Source organism: Apis florea, unplaced genomic scaffold, assembly GCF_048593485.1.
Source record: "Apis florea isolate Af1SG1 unplaced genomic scaffold, ASM4859348v1 contig_2839_pilon, whole genome shotgun sequence".
Lineage (NCBI taxonomy): Eukaryota > Metazoa > Arthropoda > Insecta > Hymenoptera > Apidae > Apis > Apis florea.
Genome location: NW_028256653.1, coordinates 403,818 through 429,325, shown reverse-complemented (window position 1 = coordinate 429,325; position 25,508 = coordinate 403,818). Strand labels below are relative to the sequence as shown.

At 41.7% G+C, this 25,508-nt stretch overlaps 1 protein-coding gene and 2 long non-coding RNA genes across 6 annotated transcripts in view; 1 reads left to right on the top strand and 2 right to left on the bottom strand.

Moving 5' to 3' along the window:
• The window catches only part of LOC147657750 (uncharacterized), a 62,198-nt gene extending 56,218 nt beyond the window's left edge, over positions 1–5,980 (bottom strand). For both annotated transcript variants that reach the window (XR_015291835.1, XR_015291834.1), the window contains exon 1: positions 5,458–5,980. This is a non-coding gene — a long non-coding RNA (uncharacterized LOC147657750). The remainder of the gene's footprint in view (positions 1–5,457) is intronic.
• The window catches only part of Sema2a (Semaphorin 2a), a 677,811-nt gene that overhangs the window by 287,565 nt on the left and 364,738 nt on the right, over positions 1–25,508 (top strand). For 2 of the 3 annotated variants that reach the window (XM_086907345.1, XM_003693921.4), the window contains exon 1: positions 15,964–17,331. The exons of the other annotated variant lie outside the window; for it this stretch is intronic. In XM_086907345.1, the coding sequence (XP_086763471.1) occupies positions 17,154–17,331 (178 nt within the window). In that variant the 5' untranslated portion in view covers positions 15,964–17,153. Of the gene's footprint in view, positions 1–15,963; positions 17,332–25,508 lie in introns of those variants that run through there. 3 annotated transcript variants of the gene reach the window in all.
• Positions 6,193–8,309, bottom strand: LOC147657749 (uncharacterized). The gene is made up of 4 exons (XR_015291817.1): positions 7,795–8,309; positions 7,343–7,632; positions 7,023–7,240; positions 6,193–6,817 (listed from the first exon to the last, which is right to left on the bottom strand). It is a non-coding gene; the product is annotated as an uncharacterized LOC147657749 (long non-coding RNA).

Sequence of the window (25,508 nt, the reverse complement as noted above, 5' to 3'; positions counted from 1 at the left end):
TTCCAGCCCTTCCTCTTCTTCTATTCAGAAACACCGTTCGCTTGCATTAATACCGAGCTGGAATTCCGTTTAACCCCCAAGTTACATATCGATTTTCGAAACTTTCAATGGCTCGAACGCTGCTTAACTCTTTGTTGCGAATAAAATTATTTATTCGAGAGAATTGTCAGATATGTAAGTAAATTTGTAAATTTTCATTTTGATGCAATTTTAATAACGTGTTCATTCGTTCGTTCTTCGTTCCTCGAGATCATTCTCGTATTCCTTCCTTATCCGCAATTATATTCGTAAGAATTTGGAATCGGGGAATTGTATTTTATAATGATAGAAGAAGAGAAAATTTAATGTAATGTAAAGATGCTATTCTACCTGTAATTTCAAACTTATTGATAGATCACAATGATAAAAAGAAATGACTTCTCTAAATCTGTATTCCAGATTTGGTATTATTAATTTTTCAGATTTTGTTTCAAATTGACAAAAACCTGTGATTCTTGAAATAAAAGGGCAACGACGAGTTAATCGATGTTCTAAAATTGAGGTAAAAACCTCCTGATTTTTTAACGATACAAGTCGTGGCATTTTTCGTGTGTGCAAACGGAAGCCGAAAACTCCGCCACGACTAATCATTCGGTTTTTGAAAAGTTAAACACCAGTACGATACCAGCAGTATCGGCACACAAAACGTTAAATTTTTCGAAAAAATTGGGGAGTAAATTTTCAATTTGACTTTCGAACTCAAGTCGAATACACGCATCGTAGAAATTAAACATACATACTCGGCCCGGAATATTAAACGGATGTTTAACTATGCAACGCGATCGAGAAAAAAGGACACAACGAAAACCCAATCGGGAAAATTCATATTTCACTCGGCTATCGACTGGTTCGATCAAATTTTCATCTTATTTCCGCTTGTGCACCCGATTGACCGCGTTACCCGGTCAGCCGAGCAACTTTTAAATTTCCCTACACGACGATATCCGGTCATTGGCATAACGAGAAGGAAACTTGGCCGACAAAGAATCGAGTTCCAAGGGGGAGTTGGAGGGGGAGGAAAAAAATTCTTCCCAACTATTCACGATGGAGGCCGGCAGAGGAATGGCGAGCGTTGAACGGAAAGACGCCGTGGAAAGTTCGAAAATTCGTTGAAGCGAGGCCAACTCCTGCGTCGTATACAGAAAGAGGGCAGAAAATGGCGGACAGAATCTTAGCGTTTGTCTTAGAGTTTTCTTGCGAGGCTTAATGCCTCGCTCATCCTCCCCCTCCCCAGTCGCCACCACCGTTTGTTCTTTCGATTCTTTCCAGTCACTTCACCGTCGTCCATCTACCCCTCCTTGCCCAGTTACAGGAGGGGTAAGAACAGAGAGTTCGCTCGGGGAATGTTTCAGGGAAAAGTTTGGTTATTTAATTTCCTAGCAGCGGTCTGCCAGAGAACTCCCTTATTCGCGTCGAGGAAACGTCCATCTCGCCGCCGGATGAACATTTTTCTTTTTTCTTTTTTTCCTCGTCAACCCTCTTATCGCGTGACGCTGATGATTGTCGAGCTTTGCTTCCCGCGAACAGATTATACCGGCTTGATTGATCAGCTCGAGGGGGATGCTATCGTTCGCCCAAACTTTTCCATTTCGAGGAATTTTTATTACCGCCGTTTCGATAACTCGACCGTTCCAGGCTTCGCCACGAGATTTTGAAACGTTCAAGTTTGTAATTGTTTAGACACACTCGATTCAAAGGTAGAGTACGATTGAAAGTATGGAGAATAACAGGCTAAGATATTTTATCGCGGGATCCTAAAATATGGGTATTACGCACGCACGCAGGAATGAAAATTGTTCTTTCGATCATCGTTACGCTGCTTCGAAAAGAAAAGTAAACGACGACTCCCCTATCCAAATTCCGTACTAGAAATATTTCACCGCCCGAACGAGGCTCTAGATAGCGTTTGAAAAAGTGGACGTCGATACCGGAGGGACACCGGCGTATATACACCCCTGCGAAAAAATAACGCGTCGTCACGCACAGCTTCTCGCGATTACGCGGGCTCGCACGCGACCAACTCCCCGGCAACGATTTCCCGGAACTGCCCCTTCCCTCCCTAGCTTCCTTTGAATGCTCGTTATCATGCAAACGACGATACTGCGAAAGGAGGAAAAGAAGGAGGAGAAAAAAGGAACCGGTGTATATCCGGTCTTGGGGGAGTCGTTCTTGTCGTTCGAAACTCGTATCGGCCGTTCAACGGGGAACAGCTTCTTCTCTGTGGATAAGGATCTCCCTTTGGCCACTTTATAGAACCGTGCCTGGCCCTCTCTCGTCAACCCATTCAAACGCGCTATCCAAATCCGAATCTTTGGTCGTAAGGGGTCCAGGAGGAGGCGGGTGTATATGTACAAGTCGGCTTGCAACTCGCGATCCTTCCTTCTCTACGCGTCCGCGGATTGTGTGCACGCCGTCGTATAATTCAGTTTTACCCTGAAACGACTCATTTATATGCGTTCGTTTGATTGAATCTCTCCTCCCCTCCGCGTCGTTTCCTTCTCGCCGCGCAGATTTCCACCCCGTCCGTTCTTCTATTATCCCTCTCTTCGATACAGGCCCCCTCCTCCTCTTGTTTCCACCCTCCACGAACGCGGTTAGCTGTTTCAATTTCCCCTCGCCTGGCAAAACTGAAAGGCGTGCCCGTCATCTGCCGTGGTCCTCTCCACTTTTCGCTCCCCCCAACTCGACTTCCCATCTTCAATCCGCGAACCCGCTCGTCAACGCGATGTCCATCCTCGTGTCGCGGGTATCTTTAGGCGGTCGATTCGAGTATCTGTGAATTTTTTTTAATTGAGAAGGTGGGAAAATGTAGAGCGAATTCTTCTTCCGGTTAGTATCGAGTAATATTTGACTCTTCGATGCTAAGTGAAATGTAGTCGTATTGTAAAGTATAGTGTTTGTATAAAATGTGGAGGATCGAACACGTCAAAATTTACGTCGCTTCGCCGCAAATGGATTTTCCACTCAAATGCTTTCTTTTCTTCGTATTCCAGATGGAATAGATGTGGCAATCTCTGTCTCCATTTCATTATTAAAAATATATCGATATCTTCGAGTCTAAATTTGATTCCTCCATTTGTAATTCTAACATCCGTCACGTTACTCTTATATTCGTATATATATTACAATCTACATATTTTTGTCAATCATTTTATTTGCGGTATATCCTCGAGTTTCTTTTCATTTATAAGTTCACATTATAAATATCACTGTCCTGATTATGTGAATACATCTGAATCAAAGTTGAACTCGTCTTGGATTCATTGCAATTCCAAAGATATTGATTGATAACAGAAATTTTTATAAATCGGACTTCCTCGACAAGTGGAAGATTTTCGTTCCTTTCGAATTACTGATCGTAAGTTTACAATCCGCGTTGTTGATATACGTTTGCCAAGTTGATCGAGTTTCGCTCATCGTAGAAAACGATTGTTCCGCCGGTCGTCGACGTTTTCCAAGAATTTCGAACGAGCATTCTGTCCTGTTTATCGGTTCGTGCTTAGGGGCAATTCGACTGCGAAACCCGTGGAACGATCGTCTGGCTGAAGTAATGGCCGGTTGATTCGACGGAACTCGAGCTATGAATCGCTTTGCCCTTTTTAGAAACCTCTCACGTTAGCTTCCTTTTAAAACTTACTTTTTTTTATAGTTTCCTCGATGCCGATGATATAAAGTTTCGTTGGCAAATTTCGACCCAAGTGGAAAATATCATTTCGACCAACGATTGGTTAGCGATAATCGAAAAGTAAGCGAAGAGAGAGAGAGAGAGAGAGAGAGAATAATTTTGAACTCGCGTGATATTTCTTTGTGTACGTTTACATATTTTTCCGCTTACATTTTTCAGGTAACGCGTTCCATTTCCACTTATCGATTTTTCTGTCACTCAGTTTCTCTTTTACCGTCGAAATTCAATTTGTCACCGGGGGTGAGAGCTTACTTAAATTGAAGTTTACAGCACTTTCCGCCGATATTTTTGTTTTACATCGGGGCGCTTTCGCATCTTACTGCGGAATTTTCAGCCGTAGACGCGCGAGGTAACGCAATTTCGTCAGCCACCGGGGTGGAAACGCGTAAAACGCGACTGATTATCCGGCAGGAATCGAAACGGCGAAGGGTTTCGGTGGAGAAGGCCTTGATGTAGTTCGGGATGTACGGCTAATGCAATTATATCTCAACCCTCTGACTTTCTGGCTCATGAATATCACCGTTTGATTTGTATAATGTCGAGTTATTGTTCCGGATTCGAGGGGGTGGAGACATTTTATACCGAATATCTCGAGCTAAATTGATTTCGGTGGAGCGTTGAATCGAACGAAACTTTCGTGGAAGAATATCGATTTTGAATTATTAAAAAAAAAAAAAAAAAAAAAAATGAATAATTCTTTTTAATTCGAATATCCACTCGAAACAAACTGTTTCTCTTTCTGATAAAAAGAGAAAATTTGGAAAAAATCTTATCTAATCTTAATTAATTAAAAAAAATAAATAAATATATCTATCTAATTTAATATTCGTAATTTAGACAAAATATACATCTAACGATAATTGTATAAAAATTTGCATAAAACGAAAATTTACATCTATAATAACGATATATAAAAGTTTTTTCGAAAAAGATCAATCTCAAGAGTTTTGAGCTCGAGTATACGTCGAATGAAATGAACGAAACGGAACTATTTCGACGAAATATTGATGGAAACGAAAGAAAAAATTTTTTTCACGTATATTTCGTTATAAATTATTCAATATCGATGTCCTTAATGATATTACAACGGACGTGGAGAGTGAAGGAAAGTTTGAGAATCATTACCGTCTCTGTTCGTTTTACCGTACCGCCTTCAATCAAGCTCCGTTGTCTAGACAATTAACCGGACGGTCGATGCAATTAAAAGCAATTGTTATGAGCGTGTGTGTGCGTGCGGCTGCGACAATGCGACTGGGAATTAATGTTCCTGCATTAGAACAAACGGATCGTACGACCAGACTTGCAGGATTTCAATAACAACTTTATCTACGAAAATTTAATTTTTATCCGTTCGTTAGTCATCGATACGTAAATAAATTGATTATCGTACAATCGAATATTTTTTTCGTTTGTTTCGTTCGAAGATATTTAGAGATGTAACAGCGTCGAAAATGGAAAATTATCTCCACGGATTTATATTATTATTATAATTAGCTTTATCGAATATTTTTCGATATAATTGGTTTCGAAATATGGAAGAGAAAAAATTAAACGCGAATTATCGTAATAGAATTGTCTCCTCTACTTTATTTTTCGTTAACTTTGCTTCATTCTTTTTCTTATTTATCGAGTCGAAAAATTTGACGAAAATCATACGCGCTACGTATTCTCGATATATCAAAAAGGAAAAGAAAAATAAAATAAATCTTTTCTTGGATGTTTGTTATACTCACGATTTTTCGTTTTCTTGTTAAACTCGAGTAATTGACGTCTGGAGAGCCGGAAAAGCCTGGTGGTTATCACAGTGGCACGCATCGATCCGTCCCGTTGGCGCAAAACGCTTTTTAGGTTAGGCCGTTTATTCCGGTTGCTTGCCGGCCCGGTGACTAATTACTTCGGTTAACTGCTCGTGAAAAATGCACTACTGGCCGAATCCGTTGAAACGGAATGTATAATCAATCCGGATTGCTCGCACGATCAAGGGTAGAGACGAAATACGCGGTGGGGAGAACGGCTTGATCGTTTCGAATGGACATTTCACTGTAATCACTGGTAATGCAGATGGCGGTCTGCCGATGGGCGCATCGACAATCAGCTATATAATTAGCGAGGCCTCGCCCACCAATTAAGCCGCATTCATTCCAACCGATCGTTAACCCATCGCGGTAAGCATATTGCCATGAAAAATGTACACACCACGTTCACTAAATGTTACTTAACACTGTCGTTGACGCCATTAACGATTCGATACGATACGATCCTCGTGAAAAATGACAGTCTCGATACGGTCGATGCGATTATCGATTGGGATAAAAATGGTGGGGAGTGAAACACGTCACGATAGCTACGGCGCGTTCATAAATCTGCTCGTTTTTACGAAGATCGTAATTATAATTATTTGGCGGGTTCGTATGAAACATCGCTTTCATCAAATGGAAAGTTTTTCAAAGAAAAAAGTTAAATGCATGTTTAACGGCGTTCAATGCTGGACGAGTTTTTATTTGTTTTGCCTGCAACGATGGAATACTATCATTTATTACGATATGATACATTATGATAAATGCTTCAGAGTGTAGATTTAAATCAACATCGTATAATGTCGATTGATTTATATCGGATTATAATTTTTCTTTCTTCTCTAGAAAAAGAATAAAAATGTGTTTTATCGAGATCGTAACCTTGGAATAACTCGTAATTTTAACCATGAAATTACATTAAAAATAATCCGTGATTATCTTTCTCAAAATAATAATTTACGATTATTCTTCGTTCTTGTCAGGCAATCTCGATTAGCCTGTCATTCAATGCGATATTATCGATTTCTGTGCAACCGCTACTTATTCCGTGACAGCTATTTTCTGTGGAAATTGTGGCAGCATGAAACGGGGATAGTTAATTTGCCCTCTGTCAATCCTCGGATTACGAATCTCGAGATGGAAATTTTTCATCCGAGTTCAGTTTTGCTTTTCGTTTCAGTTACGAACATATTACACGAGTGTCAGTGAACGGATGAATAACCAAAGTTTTAATGTTGGTTAAGTTTTAACATTTTGTATCTTCGCGTATGATGATAAATTCGTTCTCCTTTATAATCTAGTAAATTTGGGGGAAAAAAATTATTTATATTGACACAGTCTCAGATATACTCCTGATAAAATAATTACAATAACATCAAAATTTAATCAAGATCAAACGAATATTTTAACTTAATCTCAATTTTAGACTTGAACTTTTTAAATATTAAAAGCTATCAGAAGAAAATGAATCCAAATTTCATCAATTATCAATCTCAACTTACAAGCAGAAAAGAAGAAACTCGATGAAAATAATTGGATTTCTCTTGGATGAAACTGCACTTTATCACTTCGAACTCGCGGTTTCTGCAGTTGAAACGTATGACATTAGCTATCCCTCGTTATTTCGGAGCACGGTAACCACATCTCATCTGGTGTAATTCACAAGCTCGAAAGCTCTCTTATTGCACGAGATCGCGGTCGTTTCCAAGGTTTGCCGGTTCTGCCAGAAGAAGAAGAAGAAGAAGAAGAAGAAGAAGAAGAAGAAGAAGAAGAAGAAGAAGAAGAAGATTCCCTCTCGTTCGCCTTATCCGATTCTGCCCACCTCTCGCGATTACATCGTTTCAGCTTCCATTTCACTCTTTTCGATACCGTGGAGAACAAACAGGATCCATCCACGCTTTACACGCCCCAGTTTTGCCTCTTGATCGATCTTTGCCTTCGTGTAGGATTCCTTCTTGACGTGGTTACAAAACGATTCGGATTGAACGCTTTGCCTTCTGGCATTCCGGCCGGGAAGGAGAAAGTAAATGCGCTTGGACGAATTGTTTTTGAGATCGATAGTACTCGTGTAGTTGCTCGAGAAACATGTATGTATCGCGAATGTATTGGATCCTAGAAATTGAATTTCTTATGTTAGGGAAATAGGATTCGATCGAAAGATTGACATTCCGCGATTTCTTTTATTCTAATCAATACTTTTGAGATTGAAATTATATAGTTTTTAAATCGCGATTAAGTCGTCTAGAAATATTGGCACGTTGTTTTGCTATTTACTTCGTGATGATCGAGATATTTCAAAATTTGTGGCTTATTTTTGTATTTCATAGATCCATCCAAATTAACAACTATTTTATCGAGTATTGGGACAAATAAAATAGTATTTTCTTATATGAATAATACTTTCTTAATTTTAGATCGATATATATCATCCAGGAATTCTCATTAAAATGACAACATTCTTTTCTAACAAAGAAAAGAATCGAAGATAACTTTTTATCTCTTTCAATTTCTCAAAAACGACCACATAAACTCCAATCAATATCTCAACAACCCGATAACGTCCCGCTGAAGAAACTGCAAAAATCCGTGCGCGGTCCTAAACGCCACCTCGTCGCCGGCATCGATTACATTTTCCAATAAACTCGTTCATAAATCAGATTTTGCGCTCAAGACACCGGCGCCCGGCGTTAAATTCACAGGCGAAAACTTTCACACGAGCCTCGGCTTTATGAAACCGCTATCCGAGCGGGGGACAACGTTCCAAACAGGAAGGAACGTTGTTGAAAACTGGGAGAAAATAAAAAAAAAACCGCCTCCATCGTCGTTCATTTTATCGAGAGTTGGCGCGTGATCCATCTCCCTTACACTCCTTCCCCTTCCATTCCGCATCCGCCTATATAAACGAATATCCTGACCGCACCTGATCCGTGAATCCGTGCAAGAAAAGCGTCGTTTCGTCGTCTAATATTTTTCTCATTATTATCCCTGCACGTCGATACAGGATGTAGCTGTCCTCCCCTCCTCCACACACAAGCCGCTTGGAGAAGAGACTAACGTACGCCTTGCATCGTGAAGAGAGAAAGAGAGAGAAAGAGAGAGAGGGGGGGGGAGGGAGAGAGAGAGAGTTTAATACGGGCGGGTGACCGTAAAGCCCCGGTTTCGCTGGAGGAAGGTAACCGAGAGGAAGGGAAGAGAGGGTGGTCCAGGTGTCGATACAATCGAGAGGCTTGGCCGTCGACAAAGTGCCCCCGTGGCTCTGCCAACGCAACACGAGGCGGGAGCCCTCGTTAACGCAAAAACGCGAGAGATGATGGATGGATGCTAAATTGCATTAATTAAATCCACCGTGACACCCTAGGCAGGGCAGCCTTGGTATCACTCGGCGGCTTGTCTGTGATCGAGGCGTGAGCCGCCGTTTAACGGGGTGTGGGTCACTTTGATGATTACGCCCCCGTACAGAGACCTCTCCCTTCTTCGAGCTAACGGAACGACGTTACGATCCTTCGAGTCCTTCGACTGCAAACGACGAAAGGCGACGTCTTAACTAAAATCGAGGACGCCGGATTAAGCCGCAACGCGATACGATTCCTGTGAGAGTGCTCGAAGAAGGATGGAGGATCCTTTTGTCGTTATTGCACGACGGACCTGTACTCTACTCGCTCGTCGAGCCTTGGCACAATTTCGCGCACCTCCATTGACTGCTTCCCTTTGATCGTGATTCGTTTAGGGAGAGGGGAGGGCTTTCCCCTGTATCGGAAAGTAATTTTCCTCCCAGGTATCGATCCCTCGTTTCGATTGATTGTTCGCCGATTTTTGAACAGGGGTTGGGACGATTATTCACACCGCGAAATGTATTTTTCTCTTCGGACAAAGTCAATTGTATATCCTGGCAATCGACGTTTTCCTTTTGAATGACGCGCAACCCCGTCTGGGAAACCGTTCGGAGTTGTTATTTGAATTTAACAGCTTTTTTTTTTTTTTACCAAGTCGTTCTGAACTCATTCTCTCACGGTTTTTTATTGTTATCGTTACAAAGGAATATGATTGTTTCTCTTGAAAATACTTGAGGTATTTAAAGGTGCTTCTCTTCAAGGCTGTTTCGATTGAGAAATAATCACGAATATATTTCTTATATAAGAGCATTCAAAGTGATTTGAAACTATTGAACATGTTGTCAAGGATGTTTGGAAATTATTCAAAGCCAGACACAGTTTTCACACAGAATAACTAAAATCATTAATTACGATGAATCTTCAAATTTTCATTTTCATTTTCATATTGTATACAATTACAAGAAACCATTCAAAATCATTTGAAGCTTATTTTATAAAGATCGTTTAAAATAAATCTCTAAATCTCTATTTAAAAACGAAACTCGTGTTTACGAAAATTATTCAAAAGCCTCGTTCAAATGATTATTCGATCCGTGTAACCAACCATCCTCCCTCCGATCCCTCCCTCGTAAATCTTCGATCCGACGATATTCGAGAAAGAAAAATGGGCTCGCGGGGGCGGAAATATCAATTCTGTTTGCAGCCGTTTCGTTCGAAGGGAGGAAATTAAATGAGATCATCCTTTCGGTGTACCTTTTGGAAATTGCGTCCCTCGCTTTGATGTTCTAATTTGATCGGGCGCCACGAGAAAGGAGGCGCGGGGATCTAAGTGGATTTGGCCGAATAAAAGAACACCGCGGCGCGCGAGGCCCGCAAAGTAAGACATTATCCGGATCCAGTGGCGAGGAATCGGTGTATTCGGATTCTCCCTGTTCCTTCGACTTCGATGACGAGATCGGGATGCTGTCGTGCATCATGTGTTTTTCGCCTGTTGGCAAGATAAGTGAGGGTTATTGGGTATAATTTAGCAGGCCGTTGCTGATGTTTCAAGGGGAAAGAAAAGGGGATTGGAACTCGTGGTTATCGTGACAGGTGTATCACGGGCCTCGATTATTATTCCAGGAATAAAACGCGAATACATTCCCGGCCGAGAGATCCGGGAATAATAAAAAGCAAGAGTCGAGGCAGGCCGAGCGCAATTAAGTCGGCGAGTCGCGTGCACACTCGGGAATTTTCGAGCCGTGGATCGATGTCCACAGAAGCAATTGGGACGGTTAGTTTGTCGCAATTAGACGCTCGTAATGACGATCTAATGATCTCCGTGAATTGCGTTTCTTAGCCGGTTCAAAGAGTGGAAACGTGGTTAATATTTCATCCCTGTGACGCGTAACAACGTCCAACGATTAAAGGGGGAGAGAACGAGGGGGTAATTGTTGAATTTTTTCAAGTCAAGTCTCTCCCGCTTCTCTCTCTCTCTCTCTTTCTTTCTACTTGTCGCATTTTTTCCCTCTCTCTTACCCCGCGCGCGTGGTGTTTGTTCAATTAGGGCAAGAGATCTGGTTCCCGGGCTCCCTGCTAAATCATTTTTATTTTCATTGAAAAATATTACGCCCAAGGACTGTGAGAGAAATTAACAGTGTCAGGAGGGAACGTTCCACCATTTAGGGGAGCATGCGTTTTAAAACAAGCGTGAGAGTACGAAAATTTCGGCAGTCTTCTCTAGAAGGAAGGAAATCTACTATTTTTCCATCCTTTTATACGCTCCTTGGATTTTCTTGATCTTCGACGGTGACAAATATTCCCGAATCGTGCTAAAAAGGGATTTCGAGAGCAACGAGGCGTGGCGCCGCTTCAAACACGTCCAAGTATAGGGAAGTAAGAGGATAACGTTGGACGATTTAACGTTGTTGAATATTTAATATCTCGCGAGGAACCGTCGTCTCGTCGCCCTTTTTTTTTACGACAAACCGACCGTTTACTCCTGTCGAAGCGGAAGTAAACGAAGGGATGTGGCGGACGAACGCGAAGCATAACGCGACCACCGATCGGCCACCCTCCTCTTTCGATTGATCTGTCGTCACGATGCTCGAGAAGTCGTTTAATACCCTCGGATTTTATGCTCTTTCGACTGTCAAAGAATCGTAAAAAAAAAAAAAAAAAAGAAAGAAAGAAAGAAAGAAAGAGAGAAAGGAAAGAGAAAGAGAGAAAACGGGAGAAAGAATATGGAAATAACGTAAAAATATTTCCAGTGAAAATACGGACTCGAACCGTGGGACGAGATCGTTTTATTCGAGCACGATTATACGAGTACGCGGTTAACTTTTCACTCGTGTTCTTCTCGAAACTTGACGTTTAATCTCTCGGATGGAATTGAAATGCAAACACAAACGGTGATTCTTGTTACTTGTACTGCTTTCGAAAATGGTTTTCGATTAAAAACCGTGTGTTTATGATTTTTAAGTCAATATCGTAATACCGTTATTATTTCATCCGATCATTTATGAACTCGGTATCTTTGTTCTCTCTCTTTTTTTTTTTTTGGACAAATGGAAATTCGTTTAACTTTGCGTATTGGTTTTTTTTCGATGTTTTCTATGCAGCAAGAAATAATTTTCATTCGACGTCGTATAATTTCGTGTACATACATTTGCTTTCTACGGATTATTATGAAAGTTTTTCACACAATTTCGTGCTTTCCAGTTTGTGTCACACAGGTCTTCGTATTACAGGTACACGTGAAATTTTGTCCGTTCGAAGTTTGAAATTTCTACTAATATTGTGCTCACTTGTATAATCTGCTTTCAGATATAAAGTTCAAATAAAACTAAAAGAATAATTATATTTTAATTTAATACATAAATCGATATGTTAATTTTCACTTAACGTATGTTTAACAAAAATTATAATAAAATCATTGAAATAATCAGAATATTTAGCATTCGAAAAATATAAAACATGAAATTCAATTAATAATTAAACTGTTCTATGATAAATCCACTTACCGAAATATCTTTTCGTAAAATTAAAAATTCACCTTCTCTTCAAAATTATTCTCAAATCCAAATCATGGTTAATTGATATACTCGTTATCGATCCACACACCATATTTAGAATCGTGTCGGCGGAAAATTACTAAAGTCAAAAGTTGAATAACACGGAAAACTTTGGCTATTGGCATAAAGGTAAATATACTCCCATTCGTATATATATATATATATTATATAAAGGATGAAACCGTCGTTCCTCGGTCATAGGGACGAAATCCTATTAACTGGATTTCACACGTCTATAAATCAAACACGAAACATTAAACGGTAACTTAACTTTACCGAAACTTATCAGCTCCTCCTTCCCCGTATCGCGTGTTTCTGCGTTGCACGGAGGTCCATTCAGACCGTTCCATAAGTCAGAACTTCTATGGGAACTTGGCGAAATTTAACCAGGCGCCAGGAAATTCACGAAGGCCTCTCCCCGTCATACGATCACGAAACACTGTCCAGCAATGAATGCCGCGAAACAGCCGACAATAATAATACCTTCTTTCGTATTCGACCATTTCTAAGAAGTTCCCAACTTAGAATGCCTCTCCTCTCGGATATGCCACTCATGTAAACATGACAAGACCTATTATATACGCACGTATTCTTCGCTGTACACAATGCTCGTCATTTTATTTGTAACCTGAAATTTGAAATGTTGAAATTTCGAACGAATTTTGTCGGTGTTTAAAATATTTCAAACAAATATAAATAAAATAAATTTATTCAGATTAAAAGGGAAAGATCGACGATACAATGAAAAATTAAGAAATGTTTGAAAATGTACTCTGAATAAAAATGTCCAAACTCTTGCTTCGGTTAATAAATTAAATTAAATCCTTTGAATCTGACAAATTTTTCATTTCCTCCTGGATACGATTTCCTGACCCACGATGTCACGATTCTTCCAAGATTCTGGTTGTGTCGTGTGGATTTATACTTCAAATGCTAACCAATTCGTGATATACGAACAATTTATGGTTTTTCCAACGATTTGCCGGTTCTTTCGAAAAGGTTCGCCGCTTAGAGCAGTCACACGTAGTCAAGGGGTGAGATTCGTTGGCCCGGTAAGAAACGATAAAGGGACAAGAGGGGGGTGGCTCATGCAATTCTAAACTATTTCAATGAAATGGGACTGCGGATGGGCAGATTTGTTGGTCGTGGTGCGGGACTCCTCGTTCGTGGCTAGAAAAGACAGGAGGGTGGCGAGGGAAGGGCGAGAGGGAAGATGAATTAGGAAAAGGCAAGGACTCGGCTCTCTTTCCTTTGTTCTAAAATTCTTACGACTTCCCTCGCCAGGGAGTCTCCTCCGTGGAAACAACAAAGGGAGCGGTCTTGTATCGAGTATGGTGGTAATGGCGGCACCGTTGGATGATACGAAATTGTCTCCTGTTTCGCGGGTGGATTCTACGCTTTCGCAGGTATACGCCTTGCAACTTTCTTTCCCCTCTTTTCAGCTCAGCCTTGGCTCAGCTAACTTCGAGGGTTTTTACATTAGCATATCGACTTATTCATACAATCCGCTACTTCTTCGTTCGTGACGGATGAACGCGCGCACCGATCCGAGAGATCTCCTTGGGGCTATACGTCGATGATGACGGCGTCGTTGATGGCGTACCAAGCTTTTTGAAGGGCTTTGAGTTTCGCTGTCGACCCTCTGGCGAATACGTTACCACGTGTTTCGATACGATTGATTTCGTTAAACTCGAGCCAGGCCTCGATTCGTAAGGTTTTCAAGCGGGTTCGTGGTATAAAAATTGATTCAAAGTTTCGAGGATTGCGAAATCAATATTTTTTTTTATAAAACATTGTTCAATTTTTCTGCTATTTGTTTATAATTGTTACCGATGAATAAAAATTTGATTTTATGAAATTATTGTATTAATAAAATTATGTATATTTGAGCGAGATACGAGTGTATTTCCGACGATTCGGCTATCTTTGCTCGATACATTAAAAATTTATCGTGACCTAATATTTGCGATCCATAGGTTGAAATACTCTTTTAGACTGTATGACAATCATAGATAATCAGCAGGATGTCAAGATAACTCAAACGTGTATAAGAATAAAAATTGTTTGTTTAAGATATTGCTTGAAAAAGAGTGGAGTTCAAATATACTTCATGGAGAATACGATTCTGTTCTATTCGATTTCATTATTCTTGATTTTTGTCTTGATTTTGAGCTATAGAAAATGTTTTCAATCCGATTGCACTAATTTTTATAAGCTTTATTGTGTTGATTAAAAAATTGATCCATATTAGTGTTTTATAAACAAGTTTGGATCAAAAGATTTTTCTTCTTAGAGAAATTTAACAGAAGAATTCAAGAAAACCACAAAGCAGCATTATTCAAAACCTTTTCCTTCGTTACCATCAAGATTATCTCTTCTTGCTTTTACACAGTCTATGCTCCACTTTCAAAATTTCATTATTTGGTAAATAAAGAAAAATAATGAAATCCACATGAATTTATTTGTATCATTTCTTAATGCTTTTTCACTGCTACTAACGAAATATATTATACAGTAAAATTAAAATATTCTCTTTACTTCTTCCTCTTCTTTATTTAATATTCAGTCAATTTAGGATGATTTGAATAATAATAGGCGCAAGATGATTCTATTAAATCACCGTGAAACTCTTCGATTCGAAGAAACACACCGACTGTTAATTTACACGGAAACGTTCTATTTAACTGAATCTTAACGTTACCATCATTTTATTTAACTTTAGAAAACTACTATGTCTAAGAATATACTGTGTATATTTTAGATATTTAATTGTAAATGCTGTCAATAATTAAGCGAGTTTTAATTATTCCCCTAAAACTTTACTCGCTAGAAGTTTTCGTTTATCTATAAGGTGATTTCCAATTGTATGTCAACAGTCTAAACTTTAAACTTTAAGGTACTTTAGCACGAATAAATTTCGTTGTTATAGCGAAACTTATATAAATATTTAAATTTCATAGAAATAAAAATAACTTTGTAATAGCGTTTGCGTCATGTTACACTATTAAACACGATCGATATAGATTACGATCGTCTTTACATACCGACCATTAATCGTAAGCAAATGTATTTCAGCGTTTGAACGAATTACTCGAATGCAAAAAAAAAAAAAAATAATAATTAAAAATACGAATGTCAAGGATTTAGAATCTTTAACACAGAGAAAATCTGCGACAGAAGACAAATAACCAAGGTTTCGTGGCAACTAGGGAACACTTTATAATTCAAATCTTCACAGTGAAAATCGCTACTCCAGAGAGTCTAACTTCGAACAGTCGTTTCATTGTCCATATTGACTCCACGTAGAAAATTTTTCATATGAGCTATAAAAAGAACCCCTAGGGTGAGGGTTAAGAGAAATATCAGGGGTGACGCTTCTTCGGACATTCGTTCAAACCAGTAAACGATGAGTGACTCCGATTGGAAGAAACTGGCGTGTATCATAGAGTCGCGGTGCACGAGCAGCCGAACATTGCCGAAGTTTGCCGAGCGCTGCCGACGCCTGTGAACGCGGCAACTCTTATACGAGAGTACAGTCGTGCCGCGGCCTCCATAGGGGGAGGTTTATGCAGTTCGTGTTGTTCGTGACGCCTCGTTTTATAAGAAAGTTGTGAACCGCGTGTTCTGTCTTGTCTCAACAGTGGATACGAAACGATGTTGTGACACTCGTCTAGACAATCGTGGTGTCACGGGATTAACGAAAAATTGCCTTGAATGTGGAATAAAATCTCGCAACTCGATCGTGGGCCGAGCAACAGATGTGACGTCGCGCGACGTGCTCTTTATATTTAGTTGCCCACGATTTCCTCGGTTGTTTCTTCGTAACTCGCGTACATGTATTTCGTTCTTATATTCTCGTCGACGGTTCAACGATCGCCACGATTGTATACTCCAACGGTGACGTAATATGGCGCGAACGAAAGTGTAACATGGACGTCAGTGACATAGAGGGATTGTTGAATTTTTAAACGTTTGCCATAGATAAAAGCCTTGAACGTCGACTCAGTTGTGTTCCGTTTTTATTCCGCGACCTTTATAGAAGTTATTCCTTTCTTTATGACGCGATCACGCTCGTATGTGTCACAAAAGTGAAGAGGGAAAAACAGAAAATATAAAAAGGCGAAAGTGAAGGATCGTGCAATTATATTTAACGACATTGTCAGCCATATCCGGTGCTTACCGAACGAGCCTATCTGAAGGCCCTCTACCTGCGACTGGGAGGACTATAAGGACACGAGCGCCTTTTTATTTCTTTTTGAAGAAAAGAGAAGCACAGGAAGAATTCCTTTGTCCTCGAAAGGCAGAGTGGTGAAGCTAGTGGACGAGAACAACCGGCGAAACGACCGTGTGGTGGAAGAGAGAAAGGGAGAGAGAGAGGGAGAGAGAGAAGGAAGCACAGCACGCGGTCGAGATTCTACCTTGTCGGACGCGTTATATCTGGCGTGCGTGAGAGTGAGACGGATAGTGAAAACGAGACTCGTAGCATCGGTGAACGTCAGCGCGTTGCCAACGGCAAAGGGCAACAACCACACCGTGAACACAGAATATGGCGTGCTGTTAGCCAAGGCCAGGTCGAATCGTACATTTTCAATCGACATTGACCTTGTTTGCTTCTCTCCCGCGATCCACGAGAATTTTCAACCGATACACGTGCGCGTTTTGGTGTAATGTTTCTGGTTGATTAGCGTTACCTCGTTCGATCCGTGCCGAGTTTGCGTGTGCCCTTTACCGTGAATCGTGTCCAAGGATGGAACGACGAAGATTACCGGATGCCATGTTGGTGCTGGTCAGAGCAGCTGTTCTAGCAGCTGTCTTGGGACTGTTCCTGGGATCGAGCCATGCAAGTCGGCCTGCCGGTGCGCATCCCGGCCACGCGTACTACGAGCAACCTTGCTGCGGACGCTCTCACCTCAGGCATCATAAAGGTAGGAATCCTCCATGATGGTTTTTCATACCACTTTATCGGCCGCGTGTACGTAGAGATAGGATTCGTGTTAGCTCAGATAACGGTTAAGTTATTTTCGAAGAAATGATCCTGTGTGTTTACACGGATAAAACGTATATCGCGATTCGTTCGGCGATAAGTTCAACGTATTGAACTGTATGTTATTATTGTGAGGCTCAACGTTTTTTGTACATAAAATTCTGAGAATTTTCGCCAGGTGTGTAGCGAGATATTTAGGAGGAGAATTTCTTAGAATTCGTCTCTTATGTTTATCGTTCATATTTTAAAACGTATTACAATTTCGTATATACAATTGATTTGTTAGATCGTTGTATAATAAAAAACATTTATTATTAAATTATAATTATAATTAAATGTTAAAATTTAAATAAAATGATGCATTGTTATTTTTATTTCAATCACGTAAAGATGCATCGTTTTCTTTATTCTGTTATTTCTGGTTTCAAGTTTATTCGCAAAGAAAAATGGTCTGGCATTTGCATTTTTTAAAAAAAGTAAGAAGTAGAAGTCGCTCAAAGAACTATTATCAAAGTTATATAAAAGAGAATCGTTGAATGTATTTTATGATTGATAATGACTGAAACGAGGCCTCGAAAAGACCATTTATTATACAACAATCTAATGCAACGAATCGTATAATAAGAATAAAATAAGGTTACTATCATAATAATAAAAAACAGTATATAAATGGTATTAATATAGATAATGGTATAATTAACCGTGCGAAAAATTAAATTCCGCTCTAAAACAGTTGATTTAAAATTTTTAATTTTGCAAGTGAAATTCAATTGTAGCACGTGTTTAAAGTATCTAAGCAGGCGTGAAACTCGCGTGATTCGAAGTTGGGAAAAAGTCGTTCGATCGATTCGAAAAAATGTTTAACTCGTAGCCAACAATTGGCTTAGAAATTCCAAATCTTTGTTTTAACGAATTTATCGGTACGTGACGGAAACTTCCCTCACTGGTTGTGTACGTGATTTCGTGGAACGTGTTAAATCGCATTAAACCACCGTTGAAGTAGATTCTTCAACACGGAACCCTGCAAACACGAAAAATTGAATTTTGAGGAACAACCTGGGTGCACAATAATAAAAATCGTGGCGACTACGCTTTGACGCCACGTGAAACGTAATACTCGTAATTTTTCCACCAAGTTGGAAAAATCCCTTGGCTCCACAGAAAGTAGAGTTAAAGTTTCAACTCAAGCATCACTGTTTACCCGACCCGTGTTCAGAATTCATCGCCAAGGTACACACTTTGTCGATCCTCCCTTCCTTCGAAGATTTCTTCCCATTTTTCCCTCGAAAAATTGTCAACCGTTTTCGTCGAAGAATTAACACACGGCGTGTCTAACGTAAATCCGATTCATAATGCACTTTTCATTAATTACCACGATTTCGTCGGGGGCCACTCGTCGCGGGAACAATGTGTCGTAAATGCCGCGTAAATACCCTTTCATTAATTAATATTACGAGTTTCGCCTCTGTCGGCCGTTCTAAATACCAACCAGCCCCAACGTTTCGCGGAACAATATGGCCCGCAACCCGTATAAATCGCCAACTTTCAAACATTCCTCGTAGTCCGGTTGGCCCTCGCCGGTAAAAGGCCACCTCGCAGACACCCTCGGTGGCTGAAGGTTAACGAAGTCCCCTTGGTGGTGGTTTACTCGTGGAATTCTCGGTGGTCTCGCGCGCGAAAAGAGGGATAAAAAAGGAGGAGCGGAGGGAAAGAAAGGAAGGAAGAAAGAAAGGGAACAGTTTTCGCCACCGGTACACATGGGGCGAGGGGATTAAAAAGGCGGGCCAAGTTTTTTCTTTTAACCGGAAGGGGGTGGAAAGGGGGGTGGGTAGGTTGGAGAGATAGTGACCTTCGTGCCCGCTCTCTTTCTCGCGGTAAATCATTTAGGAGGACACGAAAGGGACGTAAAAACGACGTAGCCCGGTACCGAAAAGCCCGTTAGCATACATCACTAATATTATCTCGGGGAGGGCCCTGCCACACGATATTACCGGGGCTTAGAACGCCGGGACTGACTTCATTACGTGCCGGGGGAGGGAAAGAGAGAACCGTCGAATGGAATGTGGAATGGTTGGTTGGTCGGCCAGCCGGCTGGCTGGTTGCTTGGCTGCCTCTCTGCCGCTCGGTCGAGAACCGACCAACACCGATCCACTCTTCTTCTCTCTTTCTCTTCCTACGTGTATTACTCTTTGTGCGTGCACGTGTATGCACACGACTCGTGTTTGGAAAATGCGTGGTTTGCGCGTGTGTGCGTTTCGCTGAAAAAAAAAAAAAAAAAGGCTGAAGGGTGGCGACGCGGCGTGTTACACGTTCTCGGGGAGGTTTCCGCAAAGAAGAAATTTTTCAACGCGCGCTCCCAAGTGACCGTGGAGGGGGAGGGGAGGATGGGACACGAAATTCTCGTTTCGGCTCTTTTTTTCTTTTTTTTTCGTTGGTTGGCGTTTCGCTTTCTTTGGTCGCGCGAACGTAATTTTAATTGCGCGGTTGTCTGCCTTGTTATGCGAATTCGCGCGCCATTTTTTTCATCTCGTTCCACGGGAAATTGCTGATGCCGTGGAGGGGAAAAAAACCTCGTCGAGTTTCTCGTCCACCCTCCTCTCGCGTGCGAAAACGAAAATTCTCCCCACCCTCCCCCCATTCTGCGTTGATTCCACGCTGCTCTTGGTTTATCGCCGACGGTTGTTTCTCGGGGAGGGTTTGTTTCATTATCGGTGCACACGGGCAGGAAATGGACGTCAGGTTCGTTCCTCGCAACGATGAATTCGCAGCTCGATTCGCATATATACCCGCGGCGCCTGTATACACTTATACGCCTCCACTCTAATCAGCGGTACGAAACCTGCGTTCGAAGGTATGACGTTACACATGCTGCGTGCTGCTAAACCGTAACTGAAGATACGTAAATACCGTGGAAGCGTATTGCTGAACACGATTGTATTGTAACGCGAGATAGGGGATAAGGGAGGAGTGTTACGTGCCGATTTTCGCAGACGAGTCGATAATGATAATCATTTCGAGAAACGGGGTACAGTATATATATCTGCGTGTATTTTTGAATACACGTTATTTTTTTGAATCTTTGAAAAGCTCGACTACTTTGCTCGTGTCGATCGATCGGCGAAATTTCACAACGAAACGATATAAAAGCGATACAACGATATCGAGGATAACCCGTTCGAAAGGAACGTGCAATTTGCACGTAGGGGAGTTATTTTTATAATCGTAACCCCGTTTTTTTTTTTTTTTTTTTTTTTTTTTACAATTACGAGAGCTCCACACGAGAGGAGCTTTTTTTAAGCAGAAAATCGGGGATTCGCGTCTATTTTTTCTTAATCGAGGAAGAACTGGAAATCGTATCGCAAAACCGCAGGTCACGGCCCTCCGTTATCCAGCCGGTGTACGTTAATTTAATCCGCACTTGTGGCTGCGACTGTACGGATACGGATCATGAATCGTAAGCCGCCGGTATCGTGTCTCTCTGGTAACTAACAGAACGGATATTAATTTCGACGAGCTTCTCAAACTGATCCATTGATCTAATTTGCACGCACATTTGACGTATAACGGGTTCAATATATATATATATATGTAAAATGTAATGAAATTCACGCGTCTAATTTCGGGGAACAAAGTTCTTCGGTTTCTTCTTTGATTAATAGATACTCTTTTTTTCGTTAAGAAAAATGTATATTTATTTCTACCACGATGAGAAAATATTATTCAAGTTTTCCAATATTATCTTCTCGATCGTATGTTTCGAGTAACCGAAAGATTTTCATCTAAACTTTATGCAAGAAGAATATTTGGAAAAAGCCGAAAACGTAAGGTCGAAGGATAAATTTAAATCTTATCTCCTAGCTAAAGATAAGATTTTTAGCTTTCTTAACAGAAATTTGACGAAAAGAAACTCGAAGAATTGGACTTTCTTGAAACTTTCCAATTTATCAGATCTTTATAATCCGTTTATAATCAACTCGCAGACTCTTCCGGCAAAGGGGAACTAGTTTTTCGAAAATAAACCGATTGTCGAACTTCCTAGACCGAATGGGAATTTTCATAATCGTTCCAACGAATTTTAACGAACCGTGTCGCGAACTTTGGCGTCCCGAAAAATTTTATAAACCGGAAAAAACTGACCCCCGACTTCGATAATTGCCCCTGACGCAAGAGAGCCCGCCCCCCCCTCTCTCTCTCTCCCTATTCCTTTTCATCCGACACTCGCGCAAGATTTGCCCCAACCGTTGAATTACCCCGCGTAAATCCTTAATTCGACCGTAAACTCGAGGAGCCCGCCGGGATACTTTCTTTGCTCTGCCTAGAAATCTACGAATGATGTTTGCGTAAGTAGCCGGGCAAAGAGAGAGAGAGAGAGAGAGAGAGAGAGAGAGAGAGGAGAGAGAGAGAGAATTATCGAAGGGAGGGGAGAAGTCTGGGGAACCGACCGACGAGAGAGTTTCCCTTTGGCCGTCGCCAAACGTCCTAAAGATTTCCAAGATTAAAAGCTAGCACATCGGCCGTGTCCCTCCCTCCCTCCTCGTCCCCCTTCGTAACCCTCTCGAATGCTCGCCGCGAAGAGCGACTTGCTAATGAAGGATGATAGCAGGGACTCATCCGCCATGCGGTATTCGAAGCCGCGCATTCCTGCGGTCTCCCTCCTCGTCAATGCCGAGACATTGACTTTGCAGGCCGGAAGTTGGAACACGGCTCCTCCATCCTCGAAGCTTTTGGCGGCGTTGGCCGGCCCCTATCGCGGTCGAATTATCCCCTTTGAAACCCTGTTCCACCGCCTCCTTCGAGATATCCCATTGAAAGAGTTACCGGCTGCCCGGCCGACACGTATTCATCCGAGAAATCATTAGCCAAGTTTTCTTGCCCTTCGACTCGGCCTTCAGACCGGGCTCGATGAGGAGAAAGATTTTTAGTTAGCGAGAAATGGGGGCGGAGGGGTGGATTCTTCGTATTTAGCCGCGCGGTGCCGCGGACGACTGGGCGTTTTTGCGACAAGTTCGCTCGCAAGTTCCTCTTGGAAGGAAGTTCTCGAGATCCGCGAGCGAAACGGGACAAAAAGCGGCGGTGTATCGCGAAAGTTGGCGAGAAGGAGAATTGGGCGAAGTTCGGACGAATGATGCGATGAAATAAGGTTTCCTTTCTTCGTAGAGGATGATGTAAAAATTAATTCTCGTTGTTTGCTTGAAACAGAAATAAACAGAATTTAGTTAGAAATAAAGATCACATTGCGTTATGATATAAAAAAATTAAAAGTGTAATCCATTTAACTTACTTTTCTTAATACGAGGATATTGTCGATATGTTACAATTAGAAGGGTTTACAAAGAAAAAAGAAAAACGAAAAAAGATTCCACGATAAAAGAGACGCGAAAGTGAAAATATCGCTTTTGAAATTTAGATCGACCCGTTTCCACAACGATTTCAAACGCAACCCCCGAACTGGAAAACAAAGTTCACGCCGCGGTGGTTTCGAAAACCATCTGGATAAATTAAACGGGAGATTTGCTCGGGGCAATCCTCCTAATTCGAGGCGGGGCCGCAATTAAAAAATAATTTCCCCTAATTAACATTCAACCGGACCGGGCGCCACGAATTTTAATTAACACACAAAGAAACCTCGCCCCTCCTTTGTTAAAGTATTATACCGGCGTCGGATTAAGCCACCGCGATTCTCGTCGAACGCCAAACAACTTCCAGCTCGCTTCTGATATCGAGAACGAGCGGCTTAGCCCTTTATTTCGGCGGCCAAAGGATGCCGCGAGCTTCTTGCTTGCTCGTGGAAAACTCGACTGAACGACGACGAGAACGGAGGAAACATCGTCTCGTCGGATATTCGAACGACACAGGATTACCCGCCATCCTTCCTTCCCCTTTCTTTTGCTTCATTCCTTCCAAGGAGACACTTTTGCGAAAGTGGCCCGTGCCTCGAAAGAAAGAAAACGAAGAGAGCGATAAAAAGTGTAACGAGGATACAACGTGCTAGTGTTCCGGATGTTTAGGCGGAACGCGGCGTGCAGAAAGGAAGGGGGAAAAAAAGAGGAGCATCGAATTGCGTAACCCGTTGCCTCCCATCATCCCCCAGGTGGTGGCGGGCTTTTACGGAAGGGAAAACGCGCATCCACGGCCGAGTGGAATTTTAATGAAATTTTTGCCATCGGCTATCTCGGGGAAAGGGGGATCTCTCTCTTTTTCTCGCTCTCAGAACGATTCGCAGTGAGGGCTTTGATTCCATCGGCCGGTTGTATTCCAGTTCCTCGATGAACCGTGGCCCGTGGAAAATAGGCGGAAGGGAGGGAAGGGGAGGGTGTGCTCGACACAGTTTTCCCCGGATGCAAATCACATCTGTTTATTATTTCGCGAACGCGGGGAAAGAGGAGGAAGAGGCTTCGTCAATCTGGAAAATAATGAAACGTTATTTCGATTGTGCATGCGCGTATATCTCTTCTGTCTCGTCGAAACTGTTGGAAAAGCCGGCCAGTTTTTCGGATATCGTTCGAAAGCACGGTTAATTTAAGCCGTTTAAATCGAACGAACAATCGAAGGATTCCTTAAAACGCGCTTCTATATTTCGAATTAGCGATAAAAAAAAAAAGAATTTCTCTTTCTCCACAAAAATGTTTACAGGAAAATTTCAAGCTGTTCAAGTATTTCTACAAAGTTTTTTTTAAATATCGCTTAATGTTCCAATATAAAATACCAAAAGCCACTTAATTTTGTCGAAATCGTCCTGGATCAGAGAGTCGATCACCACGCACCTCGAATTCTTCTCTTTAAAAATCTTTTCACGTATTCGAAATTATCTCGCGTCCTCCGACAGCCGATATCGCTCGGGTGCAGGGATCTTGGCTCGCGTGGCGCGGCGTTAATACGAGAGAAAGGTAAAATTGAATCTTGCGCTTTATCTCGAGCGGAGATATTGGCGGGGTTTCCTCGAAAGGGATCAGGCGCCCTCCCTTCGTGTCGCTCGAGTGAATAAATTGTTACAACCGCTATCAACACGCGATACGAACGGTTCTCACCCTTGTCCTCGTGCTCGGTATTTTCAGATCGACACATCCGATTCGATCGACACGTTCATCCGCTCGTCTCCATTTTGGCCCTTCGTCTCCTTCTTCGAGAGTCGAGTGTGCAGATTTATATGGATATCCTTTCGGGATTCAATTTAAGATTGGCAATTTCGTGTGCGTATATTTTCGCTTCTCTTTCCTATTCAATTCCCTATGCGTTGTTCGATGAAGTTAATAATTTGGTTGCCATTATCACTATCGTTTTACGCGAGCAACCATATTTTTGATTCATCAAACTAATTGCATAATTTATCCGAAAAATTTCATTCTACTCCAATCAACGAGCATCCAAATCTTAGAAGCCCGACTCCCGTTCACTTTCTTCATTTCCGCGCGACACCGTCTCACAAGAAGCCAATTAAAAACAGCCTCCCCTCCCCAGTTTTTTCCCTTATCAGAAAAATTTCAACCTCACGCAGCGCGCTCGTATAAATTAACTTTACGTAACGAACGTGTATATATATATATATATATACACGCATATATTCTCACCGTTCTGTCGCGACGGGTGTGCTTCCGTTTCCCGTATACGTCTGTCCCTGATTACGTACGGCGGCTCACGAGCCCGAGACCTAATTACACTAACGACCGGCAATAAAAAGCGAGCAGACGCGGCGACGTCGCGGAATTCGCGCGCAATTACCGCAGGATCGGCGAGAGAAAGGAAGAGGAGGAGGGAGGGGAGGAGGTTAGGTATCGCGTACACTTAGCAGCCACTCCACCAACTCCTTCCCTCCCTTCTCGTCATCGCTGTTAAACCGATTCCTGAGTAATCGCGTGCGCGTTTATCCGGGAATCGCGTGCGTCTCGACGACGTGTTTACTTGTTGGACGTTCAAATTGCGCCGATTAGGAGCCGGTGAGGGCTGGGGAGAGGAGCTCTGTCTCTCAGGGGTCGATTGTTATTGTATCGTTGAACGGCGTCGATCATTTTTTATTATTGGAGGAGAAGGAGTGATTGCGAGGCGTGGATCGATGGAAAGGAAAATTGTTTTGTATAATTTATTTGGTGGTGGACGATGATTCTTGTTTAATGCGCACTT